This window comes from Scardinius erythrophthalmus, assembly GCF_964197995.2.
Source record: "Scardinius erythrophthalmus genome assembly, chromosome: 9".
NCBI lineage: Eukaryota > Metazoa > Chordata > Actinopteri > Cypriniformes > Leuciscidae > Scardinius > Scardinius erythrophthalmus.
Window position 1 is genome coordinate 8,145,739 of NC_138229.1, and position 23,965 is coordinate 8,169,703.

The 23,965-nt window shown below is 37.9% G+C and overlaps 1 protein-coding gene across 1 annotated transcript in view; it reads right to left on the reverse strand.

Annotated features, from left to right (window-relative positions):
• The window catches only part of ephb1 (EPH receptor B1), a gene marked incomplete at its 5' end in the record, with an annotated part of 246,297 nt that overhangs the window by 26,718 nt on the left and 195,614 nt on the right, over window positions 1–23,965 (reverse strand). The window contains 3 exons of the mRNA XM_081375455.1: window positions 2,685–2,749; window positions 5,016–5,124; window positions 10,399–10,561. Coding sequence (XP_081231581.1) covers window positions 2,685–2,749; window positions 5,016–5,124; window positions 10,399–10,561 — 337 coding nt within the window. The remainder of the gene's footprint in view (window positions 1–2,684; window positions 2,750–5,015; window positions 5,125–10,398; window positions 10,562–23,965) is intronic.

The window sequence follows — 23,965 nt, forward strand, 5'->3', positions numbered from 1 at the left end:
ATAGATAGATAGATAGATAGATAGATAGATAGATAGACAGACAGACAGACAGACAGACAGACAGACAGACAGACAGACAGACAGACAGACAGACAGACAGAAAGACAGACAGACAGACAGACAGACAGACAGACAGACAGACAGACAGACAGACAGACAGACAGACAGACAGACAGACAGACAGACAGACAGACAGACAGATAGATAGACAGACAGACAGACAGACAGACAGACAGACAGACAGACAGACAGACAGACAGACAGACAGACAGAAAGACAGACAGACAGACAGACAGACAGACAGACAGATAGATAGATAGATAGATAGATAGATAGATAGATAGATAGATAGATAGATAGATAGATAGATGCAATTTGAATAAAAGTGTCCTCTAAATGAAAAAAAAATGTAAAAGAAGTTATTAAAACAGTTAGTGAGGTATTAAATGAATATGAGGTCACTGTCCCTCATTTTAATAGACAATAATATTTTTTATTTTTATAATTATTTGATGACATACAATATTAATAATTGTATGTCATCAAATATATATATACACTGCTCAAAAAAATAAAGGGAACACTTAAACAAAATTGGCAAAATTGCCACTGGGGCCCTGTGCTCTTCACAGATGTTGCAGGCAGCAGAACGTTCTCCATGGCATCTCCAGACTCTGTCACGTCTGTCACATGTGATCAGTGTGAACCTGCTTTCATCTGTGAAGAGCACAGGGCGCCAGTGGCGAATTTGCCAATCTTGGTGTTCTCTGGCAAATGCCAAACGTCCTGCACGGTGTTGGGCTGTAAGCACAACCCCCACCTGTGGACGTTGGGCCCTCATACCACCCTCATGGAGTCTGTTTCTGACGTTTGAGCAGACACATGCACATTTGTGGCCTGCTGGAGGTCATTTTGCAGGGCTCTGGCAGTGCTCCTCCTGCTCCTCCTTGCACAAAGGCGGAGGTAGCGGTCCTGCTGCTGGGTTGTTGCCCTCCTACGGCCTCCTCCACGTCTCCTGATGTACTGGCCTGTCTCCTGGTAGCGCCTCCATGCTATGGACACTACGCTGACAGACACAACGAACCTTCTTGCCACAGCTCGCATTGATGTGCCATCCTGGATGAGCTGCACTACCTGAGCCACTTGTGTGGGTTGTAGACTCCGTCTCATGCTACCACTAGAGTGAAAGCACCGCCAGCATTCAAAAGTGACCAAAACATCAGCCAGGAAGCATAGGAACTGAGAAGTGGTCTGTGGTCACCACCTGCAGAACCACTCCTTTATTGGGGGTGTCTTGCTAATTGCCTATAATTTCCACCTGTTGTCTATTCCATTTGCACAACAGCATGTGAAATTGATTGTCAATCAGTGTTGCTTCCTAAGTGGACAGTTTGATTTCACAGAAGTGTGATTGACTTGGAGTTGCATTGTGTTGTTTAAGTGTTCCCTTCTTTTTGAGCAGTGTATATATATATATATATATATATATATATATATATATATATATATATAAATGAAAAAAAAGCAGTATGATAACCAGTTTTTACCCAAACACCATAGTCATTAATACTACAATAAAACAACTACTATATATATATATATATATATATATATATATATATATATATATATATATATATATATATATATATATATACTTTGAATATATATTATGATTTTACAGTACTAAAATTAACTGTAGCAATCATTAACTTTTTTTTTTTTTTTTTTTTTTTAGAAACTGTGGTTCCATTTTTGCAAAAGACAGTCTGTCCTTGGTGCTGGAGGTAATTCATAAGAATGTCCTGCTGCATTAAGTTTGAAAGTACAGATGAAGTTCACTTCTGTATTCCAACACCTTAAATAAGTTTTAATAATGCTAATGTTAGAAAACCCAAGGATGTCTGTGACATTTTGGCCAATTATATTCATAGTCAAGAGTCTTTCTCTTAGTTTTTAGCTCATACTGTGTGCATTGACATTCAAGACTGAATAAATTTTGATACAGTAATTATCTGAATATCTCTCCTCACAACGAAATCATGTTCTCACAGTCTCAGTTCTCTGTTCTTTTTTCCTCTTTCTAAATTGTCTGTTTGATGTGCAAGTCTGGCTGTCACATCATTTGTTTACTTTTTCGTCTGCACTTATGTTAATTAAATTAGGTTTTGCAGATCGCCTACCAAATCCTCAGAGAGGTTGCTTACAAGGAGAGAGAGAGAGAGAGAGAGAGAGAGAGAGAGAGAGAGAGAGAGAGAGAGAGAGAGAGAGAGAGAGAGAGAGAGAGAGAGAGAGAGAGAGAGAGAGAGAGAGAGAGAGAGAGAGAGAGAGAGAGAGAGAGAGAGAGAGAGAGAGAGAGAGAGAGAGAGAGAGAGATCTCAGTTCTCAGTTCCTAATGAGCCTGAAGCTTCTTGGAGGGCTATGGGATGTATACAGGTAGGAAAAGCTTTTTAATGTCAGCTTCTAAAAAGTGCACAGGCCTGGAGCGATCCCTCGTTCCTTTCCTCCGTTTCACCGCATCCCCCGGCATTTCCTGTAACCTCACATCTCTATCCTTCTGTTTTCCTCTCTGTTTGCTTTCGCTCATATTCAAAACCCCTTTCAGGTCGGGTTTGCCCCAGAGGAAGGGGCAGAGCTGAGCATAAAACAAAGATGTCCGTCAGCATTAACAGTGATTTGCTCACCTCTGCCAGTGCTGTAGTGCTGGAGTTTGTCACTGTACACAGCCTCCTTATTGTAAGCTCGTTTCCTATGAGAGAAAAAGGGGGAGAGAAAATAAAATTAAAACATATAATCTGGATTTGCTCGGCTGGCTGAAACAAGTGTCTGAGTCTTATAGAGTTAGCCTTATAAGGGCTTTTGCACCGGAGGAACCTTTTCATAGTTCCTGGAACTAATGGCGAAAGTACCCGGATTTCGACGTGTTCGCACCGCAGGAACTAGGAACGATTTTAGTTCTAGGAACTCCTTTTTGGTGGAACTAATTTAGCTCCTACTTCAGAGTAGGGTCTAAACCAGCACTATAGGCACAATCAGTGACTTTAGTGTATGCTGATTGGCTGAACGCACGTGAACCACCGGCACCCGCCATTTTTTTTTTAAAGTTGTGTAAACACACAGTCAGATTATAGCCTATATATTTACTCCAGAAAATAACTCTACGAACACGGAAAACAGTGACCTTTACGCTAAGGAGAAAATCCAATGCAAATTTGAGGGGGCCAAGCAAAACACTTATGTATTTCTGCTCGGCTAGCAACACTGGACATCAACCACGTGGCATACGCTAATAACTTTTCATATACCATACGCTAATAACTTTTCATATACTGTCTACTTTCTATGTATAACAGTTCTATCTAATAACGTATTAAACTAATGAACATGGATGATGCCAGCAATGTGTGGTCTGGCGTTCTCAGCGCTGTCAAAATAAAGGTCCGCCGCACCGTCAAAATAAAAGTCGCAAGTGTGGCTTACGTCACTTGCACTTGCAAAGGCAACCAGGAAAATGTTCCTAAGGGAGCCATTAGTTCTCGGGGAACAACCCTGGTGGCTGGTTCCTAGAACTAAGTTCCTAGAACTACCCGGTGCAAAAGCCCCTATTGTGTCACATTATAAGTGTCTAACATTTATTCGCTGTTTTAAGTGGGGCAGAGGTATTTTGTAGGTCACAGACGTTCTTTTAAGATTAGTTGTTTTGGTGGTCTGGTGTTGTCTAGGATACAAAAAGGAAGTCAATTCGGGCCAAATGGCAGTTTATTCTGGCAAAAAGCCACCTACTCAAGTCAGGAAGAGACCGCTTGATTGACATGTTATGCCAAGTGACCAATCGCAGTTGGCTTTGCCTTTGTGTGTCATTTAGGGTGCTTTATTCAATATTAATATCACAATAATAGTTAGGCACAGAAAAGGCTTTCAAAAGCTTTATGATCTAAATTTCTGGTTTGCCTTTTTTTTATTATATACAATTCCTTTTATTGGTGGATTAAAAGCATGAATTGCTTACTATTTACAGGCATTGCATCACCTCACTCATCATTAACGTTCCCCTACAGCAAAGAACCAACTTATATAAAGACCAATTTATCAGCATGAGGTGATGCTTGTGCTCTGAGGAGAGCTAGTGGCAGTCCTGAGACTGACTCTAACCAATGGGATTTGAAACATGGAATGACACTAACAGATCACTGGTCCGGAGCCCAAAGTAAATACATATGTCGTGGCCATGAGTGAACAATTCGTTCCCACAAATTAGGAATTGGTCCCCGTGCTTTACACAGCCTCTAGTTTGTTCCCTAGATTTGATTTAACATAAAGAAGGGAAGTTATGACAACCTGGCCACAATTTATTAAATCAAGGGAACGAATTAGTAAAATGTGCTGACCTACTACTATTCTATTCTACTAAGTCGTGGGAATGGATTGTTTATTCAGCAAGGATGCAATAAACTGATCAAAAATGACATTAAAATACATTTATAATGTTAAAACATTTATATTTAAAATAAATTGTATTCTTTTGAACTTTCTATTAATCAGTAAAACCTGAAAAAAAATGTATCACGGTTCCATAAAAACATTAAGAAGCACGACACTGATGATAATAATAAGAAATGTTTCTTGAGCAGCAAATTAGCATATTAGTTTAGATTTATTTCTGAAGAATCATGTGACTCTGAAGACTGGAGTAATGATGCTGAAAATTCAGCTTTGCCATCACAGGAATAAATTACATTTTAATATATGTTAAATCAGAAAACAGTTCTTTTAAATTGTAATTACATTTCACAATATCACTGTTTTTGACTGTATTCTTGATTACATAAATGCAGCCTTGGTGAGCATTTGCATATGACTCCATTGCAGATATTTTACAATGTATATTTTTACATACGTTTTAAGTAAAAGGATGAACCGGGAACACATTTAGCTAGTCTGAACTCGCTCATGTCTTTCTGTCCTTGCGTGCACATGCAGCAGCCACATGTCTGGCTCCATAATGGCGAACTCACCTGCTACAGACTATAGATATGGCCACCAGAGACACGATGAAGACCACTCCAGCCGCGGCTGAGCCCGCAATCAGCGGCAACTGCTCCCTCAGCTCTGATTTATAGTCGTCTAGACAGAGAGAGACAGGATGCATTAGGCTACAGAAATAACTGAAATGGCCACTGCCTATAGAGATGAAATAGGGGATGAAAGAACATAAACAAAACATTTCAAGAGAACCTATTCAGGGAAGCGTTTCATGGACTGCATGAATAGGAGAATGAAAGAGGGGGGAGGCAGCACAAAGTCGTATGGAAAACGGAAGAATAGGAGAATGAAGAATTGTGAGGAGGTGTGGGTTTTGAAAGAAATAGAGGAGAAGGGAGAGAGGGATAATAGAGAGATACAATGATACAAAAGGAAGTGCTGAAACACGGCGGTCAGGTAATACTAATGCCTGTTGCTGACAGATGTCAACTGAGAATGAGTGATGGAAAAGGATAGATGGAATGAATAGAGGGAAGGAAAAACACTTAAGGTACACAGCTGAATGACAGTGACCAGTGAAGTGTGTGTGAGTGAAGTGTGTGTAAGTGAAGTGTGCGGCCCATCAGCACAGCAAATCCCACCGTTACAATCTAAAAACAATGTTCTCGATGTTCAAATACAGCCAAACCCTCACACATGAAACATCTGTGTGGTTTGGAGAAGCTTCTTTGAGGCCGTAGCTTGCTAAGCTACAAGCTTCTCATGATTTTAAGTAGCTAAATTGCAGTCATGCTAACTAATAGTTAGCTACAGTACAAACAGACAAAATGTGGCTAGCTACTGTACATGAAGCTATGTAAACATAGAAAGGTACAGAGAGAAAGAGAATATCAGATAGAATAGGAAAGAAACAAGAGGAAGCATGGTGAATAGAGCAAGATAGACTGATATACATCATGAGTTGTCATTACGTGTGCAAAAAAAAACAAAAACGCTGCTAGCTACATGAAAAACTAATGAATTTCATTGCATTGTATGTTAATTTGCCATGTACGAGTTGCATTTTGCACATTACCATTCAAAAGTTCGGGGATAAATTTCAAACAACTGATCTTTAAACCGTTAATAATAAGAAATGTTTCTTGAGCAGCAAATCAGCATATTATAATGATTTCTGATGATGCTGAAAATTCAGCTTTGCCATCAGAGAAATGAATAAAAAAATATATATTAAAATAGAAAACGGTTATTTTAAATTGGAACTATATCCCTGTTTACACCTGGTACTAAGATGCGTTTTGGCCGATACGATCACAAGTGGATGATGCTAAATACAGGAGTAAACGGAGTCCAAAATATTTTGAGCTTATCTACTTTTGACCACTTCCAGGGGTAGTCGAAAATGCATTTGACCAGATTGCTTTCTTAGTGTAAACGCTCATGTGGTCAAATGCGTTTGAACAGCAACAAAAGACCTACTCTCTACTCTTCTCTCTGCCTACTGACCTAATGTGTAAACATTATGGGGAACGCTAGCTTATTTTGTCCATTAGATTTAAAGATTTGAAAAAAACCATTAATTTACCTGCCCACAGACCCTCCCCTTGAAGAAATCAGGACAGAAGTGTTTGAAATTGGACAAAAGAGATGGATTACACCAAGTGTAAACTGGAATGTGCCTCCCTCGACTACTTGTGAACCTATCGCCCAAAACACATCTTAATACCAGGTGTAAACAGGGACTATATTTCACAATATTACTGTTTTTATTACTGTTTTTATCAAATAAATGCAGCCTTGGTGAACAGAGACTTCTTTCAAAAACTTTAAAACAATATTACCGACCCCAAACTTTTGAATGGCAAGTAACTTTCCAAAAATCATTTTTCTTTGAACAACGGTGTACTGAAACATTGCATATGTGTGACTGTGTTACTATGTGTGTCATAGCATACTAGATTTTAACAAGTGCACTGATGGTGGTTCTTAGCATGCTGGCTAAATCCATAATGGCCAACAGGAAGTAGAGCAGTCTCTGTGAGCACTGGGCTTAAACACACCTCATTTAACAGAATCATTTCTTCGTCATTACACCTGGCTGTCAAAACGAGAGAGCGAGAGACTCCGGGGAGAGCATGTGTTGTGATTCTGGAGAAGGTGTGTGTGCGTGAGGTGGACTTCTCTCCCCCGTGATTGGTGCTAATTGTCGTAACGAATGTCGTGCCATGGCAGAATGCCAGTGGATGTACCCGTTAGCGGGCGCGGAGCGAATGCAGGCACTAATTACTTTAGTGAGTATGACGGCACGGAGACGCCTACACACACGCACAGGAAGTTTTGTCTTCATCAGTGTGACATCACCGTTGTCTATCTGTATATTGACTTAATTTAATTAAGTGTGTAAATGCTATTTGTCTGCACTGTGTGATGAACAGTATTGTATATGTGTGAGTCCGTCTGTTTTTTGAGTACATGTCTGTTCATGTATACTGACATGGGTAAATTAGTTGCATGCTTATGCATGTGTATTGCATGCTGGTGTGATATGCATGAGTGTTTTGTGTTCCAGTTTCAGGTGTTTGAAACTGAGGTGTTGCAAATACAGAAAAACAACACATGCATGCAGCAATACACACAATTAAGCCATGCAAATACTCAAACACACTGAACATGCAACAAACACAACACAACTTGCAGTACATGCACAGATTGCACACAACTGAAACTGAAACACAAATCAAACATGTAAATCACACATGCAACATGCAAAACGTAAACGCATATACAAATCATGCACACACTCACGCAACAAACATGAAAATAAGCCATGCATGTTGTGAGTGTGTATTTTAAATGCTGATTTGCAAGTTTGTTGTATCCATATGTGTGTATGTGATGTGTGTGCTTATGTTCATTGTGTGTTTGTTGCATGTGTGTAGTGTGTGTATCCTGCATATATTGTAGCTCAAACAGTAGAATATGTTGCTGCTGTAGCAATGCCAAGGTCATGAGTTTGATTCCTAGGGAATGCATTAAGTGATAATGGGCCCTATCTTGCACTCAGCGCAATTGTCTTTGTACACCGACGCATGTATCGTTCCTATTTTGCACCCGCGCAAAGCGCACTTTTCCCTCCACAGAAGCACGTCGCTAAACTAGGGAATGAACTTGCGCTCCCTGGGCGGTTCAGCGCAAAAAAGGAGGCGTGTTCCGACGCAAACGTTCCTTCATGCTATTTTGCAGGTTTAGAAAACAATTGCGCCACTAACCAGGAAAAAATAGTTTAAAGTCAGTGGCGCGTTGCGCATGTTATTCATATGCTATTTTAAGGGCGCATGCTTGGCCATAATCAATGTAGCGTGTGCACAACGCGCATACACTTTGATTCTCTCATCTACACAGAAGCAGGAGTTTTCATTTTTGCAAATCATACATTATTACGATAGATAGATAGATAGATAGATAGATAGATAGATAGATAGATAGATAGATAGATAGATAGATAGATAGATAGCCCAAACCACATCTATGAATCATGAAGCTACTTCAGACCAACCCATTTTAGATTTGCGCCGGGCGCAAGAGTCATTTATCCCGCTGGGAAAATAGCAACAGCGCCAAGACCCGCCCACAAAGTTACTTGCGCTTTGCGCTTTGACACTTGCGTTTCAGATCGTTAAAATAGGGCCCAATATGTATTGAATGCAATGTAAGTGACTTTGGATAAAAGTGTCTTTAAAATGCATGATTGCAGGTGTAAAGCCCAAGTGCATAAATTATAGTCAAGTAAGAGTATCGGCCCTATCTTGTACCCAGCGCAATTGACTCGCAATATCACTACTCTGTCTTTTACGGCACTGACGAGAACGTCTGTCACCTCGACTGTGAACCGCTCCTGGCGTGCGCCTGGCAAATCCGCCGTTATAATAGCAATCCGCCATGGAACAAGCACGCCTGCTCTTAAAGGGAATGTGAGATGACTCTCTGATTGGTTTATTTCACGTTACGCCCAAACCACACCTACTGTATGAATAATGAAGCTACTTCAGACCAACCCATTTTAGATTTATCAGTCATAAGAATAATTTATCCCGCTGGTATAATAGCAACAGCGCCCGAGATCTGCCCACAAAGTTACTTGTGTTTCGCGTTTGATACTTGCGTTTCAGATCGTTAAAATAGGTCCCTATATTTCACATTGTCTAACAACAGGGCCATGTTCACACATTAGACCTGTGTCTCTTTGTGTGTGTGTTCCAGATTGCCAGTGCAATTCAGTTATATTAAAACCAATTTGACAGCAAAGACAAGGAGGGTTGTGTAAAAGATGAAGCCTAAAAAATGGATGCGCAAGTGAGCTGGAAAGGTAAACTATGTGTGTATGTGTGGCTCCAGGAACTAGCCAGCTGCCTGGCGGATGTCTTTCTGTCCTGTAGAGTCCAGTCCCTCTTGGCATCCATAGTGTGTGTGTGTGTGTGTGTGTGTGTGTGTGTGTGTGTGTGTGTGTGTCCCTGGCACAGTCGTCAGGCAGGATATGCTAGACTACAGATACAACGCCATTAATCAAACCAAAGAGAGAGACAGAGGTTATGAGAGAGAGAGAGGGGGGGGGGTGCTTTATGTTTCTTGTTGTTCATTTTAAAGTTTGAAATGGTCTAAATTTAAAAAAAAATCATCAACAAAACAGAAAAAGACTGGACTTGGAAAAAAATAAAACGCACCCCAAATGAAACAAACTGAATGTTTACTTTGTGTGTGTGTGTGTGTGTGTGTGTGTGTGTGTGTGTGTGTGTGTGTGTGTGTGTGTGTTCAGAACTAATAAATGAAATGAGCCCTAAGACACAATAAAAACATCCACTCACTTCCGCTGACAGGGAGTGAGAGAGAGAAAAAACAGAGAGAAAGAGAGTGAAGACAGTGTTAAAAAGAATGAGAAAGTTTGCTGGGAGGAACAAATAAAACAACAAAGCATGACAGACAGACAGACAGACAGACAGACAGACAGACAGACAGACAGACAGACAGACAGACAGACAGACAGACAGACAGACAGACAGACAGACAGACAGACAGACAGACAGACAGACAGACAGACAGACAGACAGACAGACAGACAGATAGACAGATAGATAGATAGATAGATAGATAGATAGATAGATAGATAGATAGATAGATAGATAGATAGATAGATAATCAAATTTGTCCCGGGACATATTATTAGTGTATTTTCCGGAATCTCTGTGTGAAAGGGACTAGTGATAATCATACAAAAATATACTGAGCATAAAAAATAGAATAGTGCAGCGTTTCTTTCGACACAAATCTAAAATAAAATCTGCTCAAGGAATGAAATCACCCAGATCCAAAGAGTGCCTCCGCACACACACACACACACAATGGCGTGGGGGTTCGTACCATCTGTGAGGCTTTGGAAGCACATTTTGCTGCTGTATTTGCCGAAACCAGCAACAGTCCTGGCTCGAACCTGCATCACATACATGGTGCCCGGCCGTAGTCCATCCACACGAGCCGTATTCGTCTGACTCCTCACCTGTGTGGAGTTCACCTCAGACAGCTCCTGAGAGAAGACAGAGAGAGATGTACGTGTTTTTCAAACAATTACAGATTTCACACATTTGTTTCTCCCAGATACAGTAGCAATGAGACCAAATGGAGACCTTTGCTTAAGTCCATCATCAGATGCTTCCCTTTAGAAAAAATACCCTAAAAATTGCATATTTGTCTCTTTTAGAGTTTTAGAAGAGATCTAAACATGTCACAAACTGTGCTCAGATTTCTCAAGATATCAAGGTCTGCAATAACAGTCAGAGATCTCAATATAAGCTAAATTAAATAAATTATTCTCCAAATCACATTTTATATACATTTTTTAAACTGTATAGCTCTGTATACGTACTCAGTTCTCCAAAATTATAATAGGAGAAACATCTGAAATGACATTGATACCTAAAAGAAAAGAAAACTGAGCTCTCTATTTAGGCTTGTGAGCTATAAAAATGGAACCTCTGACTCTAAGCAATAACACGTTCCTTTTTGGAAGGGGAGTTTAATAAAATGAGGCTCTTTGAACAGCCGCCGACGAGCACTGATTCCATCAAAAAAAGGACATTTAGGAGCAGACGAGACAGTAATGTGTGTGAGTGAAAAGTGATGAGATTTCACTTTCTAAACTCCATCAACACCTCACCAAGAGAAAGCGTGTGCAAGAGTGTAGAGAGAGAAAGAGAGGGTGCTAGACTATAATTGGCGAAATAATTCATCCCGTTATCATAACTGTCTTTATTACATTAGAGCAGTGGTTCCCAACCTTTTTTCCAGGAGTCCCCTATTTTAACATTCAAAAGGAATTGTATCAAACTGGTAACCATTTCATCCCTACTTGTAACCCTCAGACTAGAGTGAGCTTGGCGACCTCTGGTAAATCTTTACTAATATATATATATATATATATATATATATATATATATATATATATAGACACACACAGATGCCTCATTAGTGGCTGTTTCTATGGGCCATCCCCCATATTGGAACAGTCAAATCCAGAAATTCAAGAATGCAAAAGACTTTAGCAGATGATTTTGCTAAACTAACACAATACAACAAGGCGAAGGCATTAGCTAACATGCCATTAAAATATTACGATAGTATAAAAACCTGTAGTAATGAGTTCATACATATTAAAACACAAGTCAACAAATTCTCACCAGTGACAGGTTATCCCATTTCTCCGGGAATTTAAATCTCGGCGGTTTTACAACCAGAAGCTGCACAATGTTGTGGCATTGTATACATATCTATGGTCCCGACCCCCAGCATTATGCCTGCTACAAACTCTGCGATTTGGGCAATCTCACAAGATCAATTCAAATCACACTGTACGACGTGGATCTAATAAACTTGGGTTCGCCATGTATTTAGACTGTACGATGATGGTACCTATTGAATCGTAGGCTACAACGCATGTTATTATAGAAGAATAAAATGTTATCAGCAACAAATAGAGCAAGATGAATCACACTTTGTGGTTATGTGCACTGAAAAAAGAGGAGGAAGCGAAAGAGGAGAATATGAACGTGGTCATGGCTAGCGAAAAGAGGCTAACTTGGCATGCCAATTTGTAAACGGAGTTTGAGGTAAGTGGTTTTAAGTTTAAGCGCCATGTAGCGTTGATCAATACACCATTTTATGTTGCATTTTTATTGGCTGGTCAGTAGACGTATGTTGTAGCAGCAAACACACTGTGAGAAGATCATGCGAAATGTCTGACACTGTCAGAAAATTATCTCAGGCTATCTTTGTTTGCAAAACCGTGACAATGGCTGTCTTTGAACCTCTCTCAGTGTAAGGCGTTGGACCACCGTTCAGGAGCCCCGGCCACAGAAATCGCCACGATTGGTTGTCTTTTGTCTGGGAATGTGTACTGTGCATTAGAGTGCATTTTTAAAATAAAGAAATGGCATACTATCATTTTATTGTCATTTAAATATGCAATGCAGAAATTTTTCCACAGCAGCTTTCAAGTCAACATGACATCGAAATTGACCATTTAAGATCCCATCAATTTCTGATTGAAGAAATCTAATCCTTTCCTACATTGTTTCAGGTTGAATACCTCAATTCATTTGAGAATACAATCACGTTATGGAGGTCAAATGCGTGGTAAACAGTGTTTCATGTTAACCTTAAAAACCAGTCTCCTTTATACTTCAAAAAAATAAGAAACCAGAAAGCTTCCTGTTAATTTGGAAGAGATGAAAGGCAAAGGATACTTTGAGAAATATAGAGAAGCTAAATAAAAGAAAGAAAACTTACAGCACTACTTTCCACAGGACACAGAAGCTGATTCACCAGTTAATGTCTACTGATGCGGTTCCATTGGATTTTAGTTTGCACTCATCAGTCAGCTCAAATAAAAATGTGCCATGATATAAGACACTGAACAGATAAGAGTAAACCAGGATGAAATCTTGTGTGTGAAAATTAAATTACACTGGTTCATTTCAACTATAGACGGTTATAAAATGCAACAAATAAGATGTATATTCTTATATTGATGATGTAATGCGTCACCTCAGCGTGTGCATCTGTTCAAACACTAAAATATACAGTATAATCCACTGGCAAGCAATGGCACTGGTTTAAACACAGTTATCACCCATAATTATCCCAAATTATTATTGAAGATGACTTAATTTTGTTATAAAAATCATAAAAACCATTGTAAAAAATCAAAACTTACACTGAACTTACTTAAGCTGGACAGTGGCACTATTTTCTTACCAAGGCTGCATTTATGTGATAAAAATGAAGTAAAAACAGTAATATTGTGATATATTATTATACAATTTTCTATTTGAATATATTCTCAAATGTAATTTATTCCTGTGATGGCAAAGCTAAATTTTCAGCGTCACATGATCCTTCAGAAATCATTCTAATATGCTGATTTGCTGCTTAAGAACCATTTCTTATTATTATCAATGTTGAAAACAGTTGTGCTGCTTAAATGTGCAGTATGTAAGACTGACAGATAGCGGTTGAAATTTTCAAAGAAACGAGTATGTGAACTCAGCATGTTTCCTAAATATCTGCAAACATATTCTGGTATATTTATGCTTTACAACAGTCAAAAAATTACATACAGCACCTTTAACATTTTTGAGGAAACAGTGACACATTTTTTTCAGGACTCTTTCTTAGATGAATAGTTCAAAATTTATTTGAAATAAAAATATTTTGTAACTTAATAAACATCGTTAATGTTGCTTTTGATCAATTTAAAGCATCCTTACTGAATAGAAGTACTAATAAAATAAAAATTAAAAAACCCTTTTGAATGGTAATTTGTCCCTACTTTACTTGCCCGAATACTGTTATGATCTATATATGTCACATTTTTTCTGTCTGTTTTGTTAGTTTCTTTTTACTTTGTTCTGTGTTTGTGTTGTGGGCGAAAGCAAAAAGTGCCAAAATGAAACAATATTTCGGGAGTGAGAAAAAGGAGACCGATTTAGTGAAGACTCTCAGATACAGAAAAGCTAGACTTGCTGCAACATTCAATTTAGTTTTCAAGGTCTCATCAAAATTCACAGCAGCACGACGCTGAAAACCCACGCTACACACGAAAACCCCCACTGTGATGGCCGAAGGCGAAATCTGTTTCTTAACAACTGCAACATAATAACAATAATCAGGGGAAAAAATAACAGTGATATTAATAATTGAGGTTCATATTGTGTATGATTGACATGTGAAGGGGCAGGAGGTTTTGGTGTGTTGTCAGTAATTTACCAAACAAGACGGTGTGTCTAAATATGTGTCATCCTCACGGTAGTGAATGAGCAGAAATGAAAAGAGTCTGCACCTGACATCATCCCAGCCATAAAACACACATGAAGTGCACTAGAGCGTTGACATATAAATAATGAAGGACACTCACAAACACCATCATGACCTCACCACTGGGCCATCAATAAATAAGAATAGCTAGTGTCATTTAGGGCATCAGATGTGTGTGTGTGTGTGTGACGGAATCTGACATTATTTTTTAAAGGAATACTGTCATCATTTACTCAACCTCAAGTCATTCCAAACCTGTATGACTTACTTTCTTTTTGTTGAATGATTATTTATTCTAAACTTTTCCATACAATGAAAGTAAAAAGGGATGGATGCTGTCAACTCATAAAACATCACTATAAAAGAAGAATGACTTGTGCACAATAAAAGTATTATATTATAATACTATATATAACATAAAGCTTGTGAGTATTCTGAAGTCATATAACAAATTTGTGTTAGGAACAGATTGAAATTTCAATCAATATTTGCTGAAATACAAGATTTTGTGGGTGAATAATAGCCCCTATTATGCTTTTTCAAAGATTACCTTTCATGTAGTATGTTAAAGTCCTGCAAAGTTTCAAATATCAAAGTGCACGATAAATGGAGGCATTGTCTTCAAAAAATCTGCCTGAAACGAGTCCTCAGTAATTCCAGCCTTACTTCCTGCAATAACCTACAAATTAGGAACAAATTAGGAAAATGCCAGCCTGTTCTTCAATGATTTTCATTGGCTACCTGTGAACAACGTTTACTTTGACCTGCCCTCAATCATGTAGCTGAAGCCTGGAAGGGTTTGGTTTGTGTTGGACATGTCAAGAAGACACTGTTTTCTGTGAAAGCAAATCCACTTTGCATGCACTTCCAAAGGATGAGGACTTGATACGGTAAAAACAACACCATCGTTACTGTTCGTAGACCAAATCACAACAGACTGGGTCATCTGACCAATCAGAGCAGAGTAGGCTCTCGGAAAGAAGGGGTTTAGAGAGACTGAATCCTTGATCGAATAGTTTCAGAAACTGAGATGAAGAAGAAGAGATGAACCTGCAATGTATACAGTATTGTGAGAAAAATTAAATGTTTTTAGACCTTGGATGCATGTAAACCCACTGTAGGAGACCTCCAGAACTAAAATGGGAGCCTTTAAAACAGCATAATAAGGGCACTTCAAAAGCAGAAACCAGTACTCAAAATAGTGTTTCCACCTTAATTTGCATACCCCATTACCTCTGGGGGTTTATTAACCCTTTAAATGCTTTGCGACAGATCACAATCTGCCTTAAAACCTGTCAGAAACACTGCTGTTCTGGAGATTAACTAACCACAGTGCTGAGTGACACAAATTAACACGATTTTAAAAATAAATAAATAAACAACAGCTCTTTTTAATGAGCAGAACAAACAATCTCAGATTGTGTTTTGTGATTTCTTAAAGACTCTCACGTCTTATCAAGTATGCCTTTGATTGTGGGCAAACAAATTAATCTGAAAGAAACTGCAAAATGTCCCATGTGAATATGTTCAGAATCAAATACTAGCATACTACTTATTGCATACAGCTCTTAGAACACGGTATGCTTCCCCTGGACAATTAAAAACAGTAAGGGAAAAATTGTTGTATGATTTGATCAAGTTACATGTTTGATTAAGCAAATGTTTTTATTAATAACAATATGATTTAAATATTATTAATACTATTTTATTATTAAAATATTAAAATCATATTTTAATTCTACTTAATTTACATTTTATAATAATTTTTCATTATTATTTTTAAAGCATTCAATTACATGAAACAATTCTGTTATTTTATTTTGCATCTAATTTTGTGTATACAAATAAATTCTTAACTGTTGGCATTCTAACCAAATAATGAAAAAGAGATCATTGTTAAAAATCAGTTGCTCTCGATTTGCTCATACTTCAAAATTAGTAAGCATAATATGGTAGTGCTATTCTGAACAGCCAGTGTGCTGCTTTGCTTTACATGTTGATCTGGCTACTCTTCCCCCGGCAGTGAAACCCTCTCAGGGGGCGGCCCACTCCCGCTGTCAGTCAAATGGGGATTATGGGAAGTCCCTCCCCACTTCTAGCACCTCAAGATGGTGTGGAAAGTGGGAGGGGCTTGTGGCAGGCAGCCAATAGGAGCGGCTGCCAAGGCAGACAGACACGGCTCTCAGCAGGTCCTCAGTGAGCAGTGGGACTGTTTTGGCAGGAGGCAGGTGTCACCGCCATAGACCAGCAAAGCAATCTGTCCTGCTGAAGGGAGTTGCCTTTCTTACACACACACACACACACACACACACACACACACACACGATCACACAAACAGGGGGACGGGGCTGGTGTCAAATCAGTCCTTCTGTTAATGGACCGTGGACCGCATACACACACACCATCTCAAACATCCTCCAGTGAACATGGCACGGCTGGCTGTGGCAAAGTGCCACTTCCCCCAACTGGGTGGCACATGCCACCTCTGCTCGCAGGATGGCAATACCACCTGGTAAGACCTATGAAACACAAAGGCAGTACTGGGGAACATTACTTTTAAAAGAATATATTTGCATAAGCTGCTAAAGCTGTGTAGAGAATCACAAATTCAATTATAAATTCTGATTCATAGAGGTATATTTCAATATGCACTCTTCCTGCTATCACTTTTTTTTACTCAAATTACTATAAAATTACTATAAAAAACAGCAAGTAACACATAAATTAAATTAAACATAAAATTTTGATGTAGAGATACTAAAATAGTAGCCTGACGTCGTCATACTCAGATTCTAGTCAGAATGTGAGTCTGATACTGCTCCATTGGGCTGTGATTATGGGGCGTGTTTCAACCGAACCAGGAAAGAAAATGCCTCTGCACTCAATTGGATAGACCTACAACCAATCAGAGCAACGGAGTAAGTGACGTATGTTCTTCATTCATCTTTCCGATCGACAAATGCCTTGATCGCGGTTATCTGTTCCTCTTTTCAAATGAATGTGCTGTCGATATCTTCTATAACAGACGTGATGGCGGAATCTACACATGATGTTTCATAAACAAAGTTCGGGAGGAGCACGTTCAAATAATCAGTCCAATCAACTTGTCATCAAACAATTACCATGTCTACCCTATCAGCATGAGAGGAAACATATATTTATTCACTCTGTCAACTCACCTAACATTCCTTGACAGTTTTCAGCATCCCTCCACTCACTCTCGGCTTGTTCTTCCACAGCGAGGAATACGGGGGGAGTACTTTGGGTTCGGGCCGAATACCGATCCCAGAGCCCTCTCCTCGGACAGTAGGCTATGCCAAATATGCATTTATTATATCTGACTTATTTGTAAGTGTGAAATCTCAATTCTCCAGCGGCAGTCATCTTTGTTGTAAACAAATTCAACCCAAGCGCTCTTTGGTGACGTGGATGATTACGTTACAGTTGATCATCTGTCCATCATCCTATAAAGCCCACCCTGACAATTTGATTGGTCCGAACAGCTTTGGTTCGAGCAAAATAGCTCCTTAACGGATCAAGTCCAGACCGAACTTCCCGACCTAAAAATGTTGTGGGCGGGGCTATGTTCGGCTGGCATCCAGGCTACTAAAATAGTAAAATATGCTACAATATTCTTTGTTTTATTTTAACTGTACATTTATTTTTGTATGCAGCCTACTAGAGATGTTTTTGTTGTTATATTTATGATGTTATCTTTTTATTGCATACAATTCATTGCACACATTCACAACTCAAACAATCTGTTTCACTTTGTCGATGGCGATCCGGCACCTTCCAAAGTACAGTAAGGCAACATTTATTTTGGATTCAAATAAAACATAAAATTTACATTTTAAATACATTTCATATAGAGCTGCACGATTCTGAATAAATTGAGGAACCGATTCTCCCACGATTGTTTAGTTGAACAGACAACTGGACATAATAACGTCATATACATGGTTCTGGCGAAATTCATGGTTCAGTTAATTGCTGCTGTCTATTTAAAAATGTTTAATTATTTTGAAAGAAAAATTTTAAAAACATTTGAATAAATGGTATAATTATTCGTTCATGTTTCATTAATGGATGAATAAGCATTTTTGAACAAATCTTGATAAACGATTCAATGAAAAATAAATTTTTTAACAGTCACTTGTCGCCACCTAGTGGTGTAGAAAATTGAATCGATATAATCGCTATTTGAATTAGCAAGTTACTTTCAAAAGGTGATTTGCTCTATGTTGATTGCTACCATAGACATCAGTGTTTATATCTAAACTTTCTATACAGCGGTAGCGCAAACACAGATTTGATTGTTTGATTGTGATTCTGTAAAAGATTTAATAGACACCGGCGAATCGTTGTCGTTTAGGAATGCGATCGCGTGGGTGTTTGAATCGAGATTAATCGTGCAGCTCTAATTTCATTTAAAATATTTTTTTTTACTTAAATGTATTATTATTTTATTAAAAATAAACAAAAGAGCCCAAACAACACAGTCAATATACATACTTCCAGGGAGTCCTGTGCCAGCCGAGAAAATGCCATTATGATGAATGAGAATGCTTACAGATAGGTATTATAGACCTCATTGGTTACCTGGATCACTGATTTTGAGATTCTTTCCATGGATCAGACTTGCATTGAATGTGTTGAGCTATGGGTTCAACTCTGTATTCAGCACAGCACAGAGAGAATGCTGAGATTGAATTCATTCAACTGAAACAAAACCTTGTATTGGCCTTGTGTATGGTTTCATATCTTTTTAATAACAGCATCGCTTTCCAACTGACTGCTGGGTTACACTTCCTGCTACACGTGCTGCATAATGCTGACAGATTCAAAGAAATATTTAGCAACAATCAAATTCAATTTCAAAATATGAACTTAAGTTATTATATGATTTGGTGAATCTACTGATTAATTATTCATTTGCTGATGTGACAAAATAAAATAAAAAATAAAATAAAAAAAATTTGTCATGGATTTAAAAAAAAAAACCATAACCATGATTTGGTTGAGAAGCACTCTAGTATTGTTGCATCAAATAATAATTTTTAAACTATAACGTGAGCAGTCTAGTTTTGTCGCGACTAGCTCACTTCCATTATAAATCAACAAATCTGTTTACAAAGTGTTTGCAGAATTGTGAGGGATGCAGCTGTACGTGTCGCTCGCTCTCGGTATAGAAGGAGTGTCTACAGATAAGACAGCGAGAGAAGTGGCAGCAAGCACAGGAGAATCACAAAGTGCTGTAGGCAGAGATCAAACAGCGTATGTGGGCTTTTATGGATTATGATTTTGCCGTGCGTGGGCTTGTTATTATGGAGCGTTCTATTAGAGAAATGTAATATTGTAGTATTGTTTATGAAGACTAATGTTGGCAATGTTAACTGAGAGATATTCTGAATGAAGCACAATGTTTTTTTAAAGATGCCAATATGAGATGACTCATAATTCTCTACCTCTGGGCTAAAACCAGCAAGCCTGAAACCAAACACACACACACACACACACACACACACACACACACACACACACACACGCACACACGCACACACGCGCACACACACGCAAACACACACACACACACACACACACACACACACACACACACGCATTAATTCCATTTTTATTGCAGTTAATGGAGGCCCTGACCTTTTAAAAGCAAGTTATCTTCTGTGTCATGAAACTATGAGAGACAGAGATCAGAGAAAAAAAGACAGAGAGAGAGATAGAGAGAGAAAGACTGAGAAAGAGAGAGTCTCATAGAGATTCCAATTAAAATTTAGCTGAAAATATTAGGATCAAATATTAGATTGAGCAAATTGCCCTCTATGGCAGTGGGGTGTGGAGACAACTGACAAATCCAAATCAAGAATTCACAAAATGAGGGAAAACATCCAACTGAGATCCTGCATGCAGAACTCTGTAAAAAAACATCCTACAAGGATACGGCTCACAACAAATAATGCATGCAGGGCAGAATTAGGCAAAATATCCACTAATTATAAAAGGGCAATGAAATTCTGGAAACATCTCAAATTCAGTGACCCTCACTAATACCATTATAAGTGCAATACCAAGAGCTGAGCAAAGAAACCACTCCCTTCTCTCAACTGGTCCAGAGCATACTGACCCTCATCACACTGGTTCTCTGAACCAGAACAACACTGCCAAAATTATTCAATTAAACCAAATTACAGCACAAATGAAACACAATTACATCACCGATTGGGAAACTCAAACACAACAACAAAGTCAAATGCACTCCTATTTGGGCCTATAGAGAGAATAAGCCATGGCAGACTATCTGACACACAAAAAACTGAGAGCCACCTTGACCAAATACAGACTCAGTGAACACAAGCTCTCAATAGAGACAGGAAAACATGGCTGCCGCAGGAACAGAGGTTGAGTCCACACACACACTGATCAGAACAAAATCAAGATAGAGCTGCACTTTTCTAACAGAATGCACAAAGATATGAAGTGCATACACCGCACTTTTGAAACACTATCAAACAATGAAAAACGGTCCTTCCTATTAGGAGAACACAAGGACTGCTGTGTGTTAGCAGCACAATATGTGTCTGCCACAATATAAGAGACAGTGAATGATCCGCCTGACTTGATGTTTCCCTCATCTAGCTAAACTGTGTATCATGTATTACTTCTTTATTCTGTTATTTAAATTTGTTAAAATTTGACAAAAATTTTATTCTATTTCACTTTATTTAATTTTGCACTAACATGTTATTGTACTTTACATTACAAACGGCAATACAAATGTACAGATTTAGTCGTGCCAATTAGGCAGACTTAAATTAAAATTGAGAGAGAGAGACAGAGCGTGGTGAATAAGAGATTGTAATTAGACTTAAATTAAAGGTTACCTGTCACATCTGAGACATGAAAATGATGTCTTTCTTTCATTCTTCATTACTTTTCCAACTCCATTTTTTTCACTCATTCATAAAACCACTCTTATGAAAATTGTCACACTAAATTGTAACAATTTAAGTAAAAACTAGAGCTGTCAATCAATGAACATTTTTAAGCAAATCATTTAAATGCTACGGCAATTATCAAACCAATCAAATCAGACCCAATTAATCACGTCAAAATATTTCAGAAAATTTATATAATGCATTAATAAAAAGACATTACGTTATAGTGACAGATAAGCAAATCATTTAATAGATGACAAAAAGTGACTTTACATATACACCAATACACTGTATTAGGGTACATGATTAAGTGTGTGTCTATATATATATATATATATATATATATATATATATATATATATATATATATGTATATATATATATATATATATACAGTATATGTATGTATATATATATATATATATATATATATATATATATATACAGTATATATATACACATATATACACACACACACACACACACACACACACACACACACACACACACACACACACACACACACACACACACACACACACACACACACACACACACACAATCTGTTGTACACAATCTGTTGTACACAATCTTGAATCAAGATGAACAATTACTGGACTGAAGCAACTTAGTCTTACTTGATTATCCATACATTTAAACTACATAATTAAGCATTTTAATATCATATTACTTAGACATATTATTGGAAGATATAGAGTGACAAATTATATTTATATGCATTTTTATGATCTATCAGAATTGCATCATCTGATCTATCAAAAATGCATATGTAACTTTTTTTATTTTTATTATTTTGTCTAAAGGTTCAATAAACTTCCAAATAAACCGTCCAATAAAACGTTAAACAAATATTTCATATGTAAGGCTTTACATAGTTTATGTGAAACTTTTGAAGTAATGAGTCAAAAAATTGCAGCCAATGTAAATCTCTGCTTCAACTGTTCAACTGCCGGCAGGTCATTTGAGTTTGACACAACTCTCGGTCGGATCAGATTTACACTCCAGCACCAGTTTTTGCTCACCGGGTGGGGGCTAAAGCTGATGGTTGCACAGGGGTTGGCTGTGACCCACACCTTTCAGATTCCCAGTACGGATGACCTGGGTGAGATGTAAGTGCATGCAGGTGTCTGGTCTCAAAGCATTCAGGGTTACAGAGCTGAAAGTTTTACTGCAGTAAATAAACCACAGAATATGATGGTGTTAGGGGAAATGTCTCTTCCAAGAGGCTTTTAGAGAGTGTTTTATGCAAGCGATGATTTTAATAGCCTGGTCACATTCGCCTAATGGCAGAACTCGAATACACTAGGCATTTTTATGAGATTGCAACTTACCATCCCATATCTGTTTGTAAATGCCGGACAGGGTCGTGGAGTTCAGCGTAGCTGATTTTAGATCTCTCAGGCTTCGTATTACCGGAGCACATCACAGCATTTAGGGGAGCACAGGAAATGTGGCGGCACTGGGCCAGACTTCAGCAGTTCTCCATTAGCCTTGATGATTGAGGTTAGAAACTCATGAACCCTTGCCCCAGAAAACCAGCACTACATCTATAAGGGTCCAGGTAGTTATCTCACCCAGTATGGGAGATGCAGCGTAGCCTTCTGCGTTACTGGAAGTGACAGCTTCTGCTGGTAATTGACAGCTAAGTTGTGGCAGCCTGTAGCTCTTTTGAAGGGAGCTGGGAAGTTCTGTGGAGAGTCTCAGCAAAGGTGAGAAACTGAAGCCCCTCCAGCAGTGAGCAAGCACAGCCACAAAAACATATAGTGGAGAGGTTAGATTAGACTGGTGGTTCTCAGAAGATTTCGCTTCAGATTTACATTTGACATTGGACATCAAGATGTGATGCAACACAAGACCCTGTTTAATGTAGTCTGGTTTCTATTTTGTTTAATCGTTTTTGATTATGGTTTATGTTGCTGTTTTTCTATTATGATTATGATTCAAATTATTATCAATAATAATAATAATAATTTAAATACTGATATAATAATAATAACAATATAATAATACTACAATATAATTGATAAATCTGTTTAAAAATATGGAAAGCATTGTCTGTCTTGTAATAATATATCCAGTATATGGGCAATTCTACAGAATTTGTGCAAACTGTTGAAAACTGTAAAAAAAAAAAAAAAAAAACACATTTAAAATCATTTAAGTATTCAAATCTTAGATGTTTACAACAATACTTCTATTATCTATTCATTGAAACCAACAATAATATTAAAAATATCAGTAAGCTTAATTAATATAAAATCATCATTTATTGTGCACTTGAAATTGGGAGGTAGTTCACCCGAAACCAAACCCCTAAATATCAACTTATAAAAATGATATTGAAATATAATTATTATTATTTTTACATTGTTGTTTTTAAAAATATCCTTTTTTTTTTCTTTTGTAAATCATGAAACTTTATGTAAAAAAAAAATGTGTCCCACATTTTCATGTCACTAACAAAACAGTGTATGTTTTAGTCCATTGGCTGAGACTGATTTTGACTACACCCCTTTAATTTTGATCAGGAAATATTCCCGTGTCCCTCTCTCTCATAGCTACATAGTGAGTAGATATGGCCCATCATTTTGAGGTAAATGTGTTCAAAAGTCTGAAAATCTGTGTGTAACTTTAAGGAACGTCAC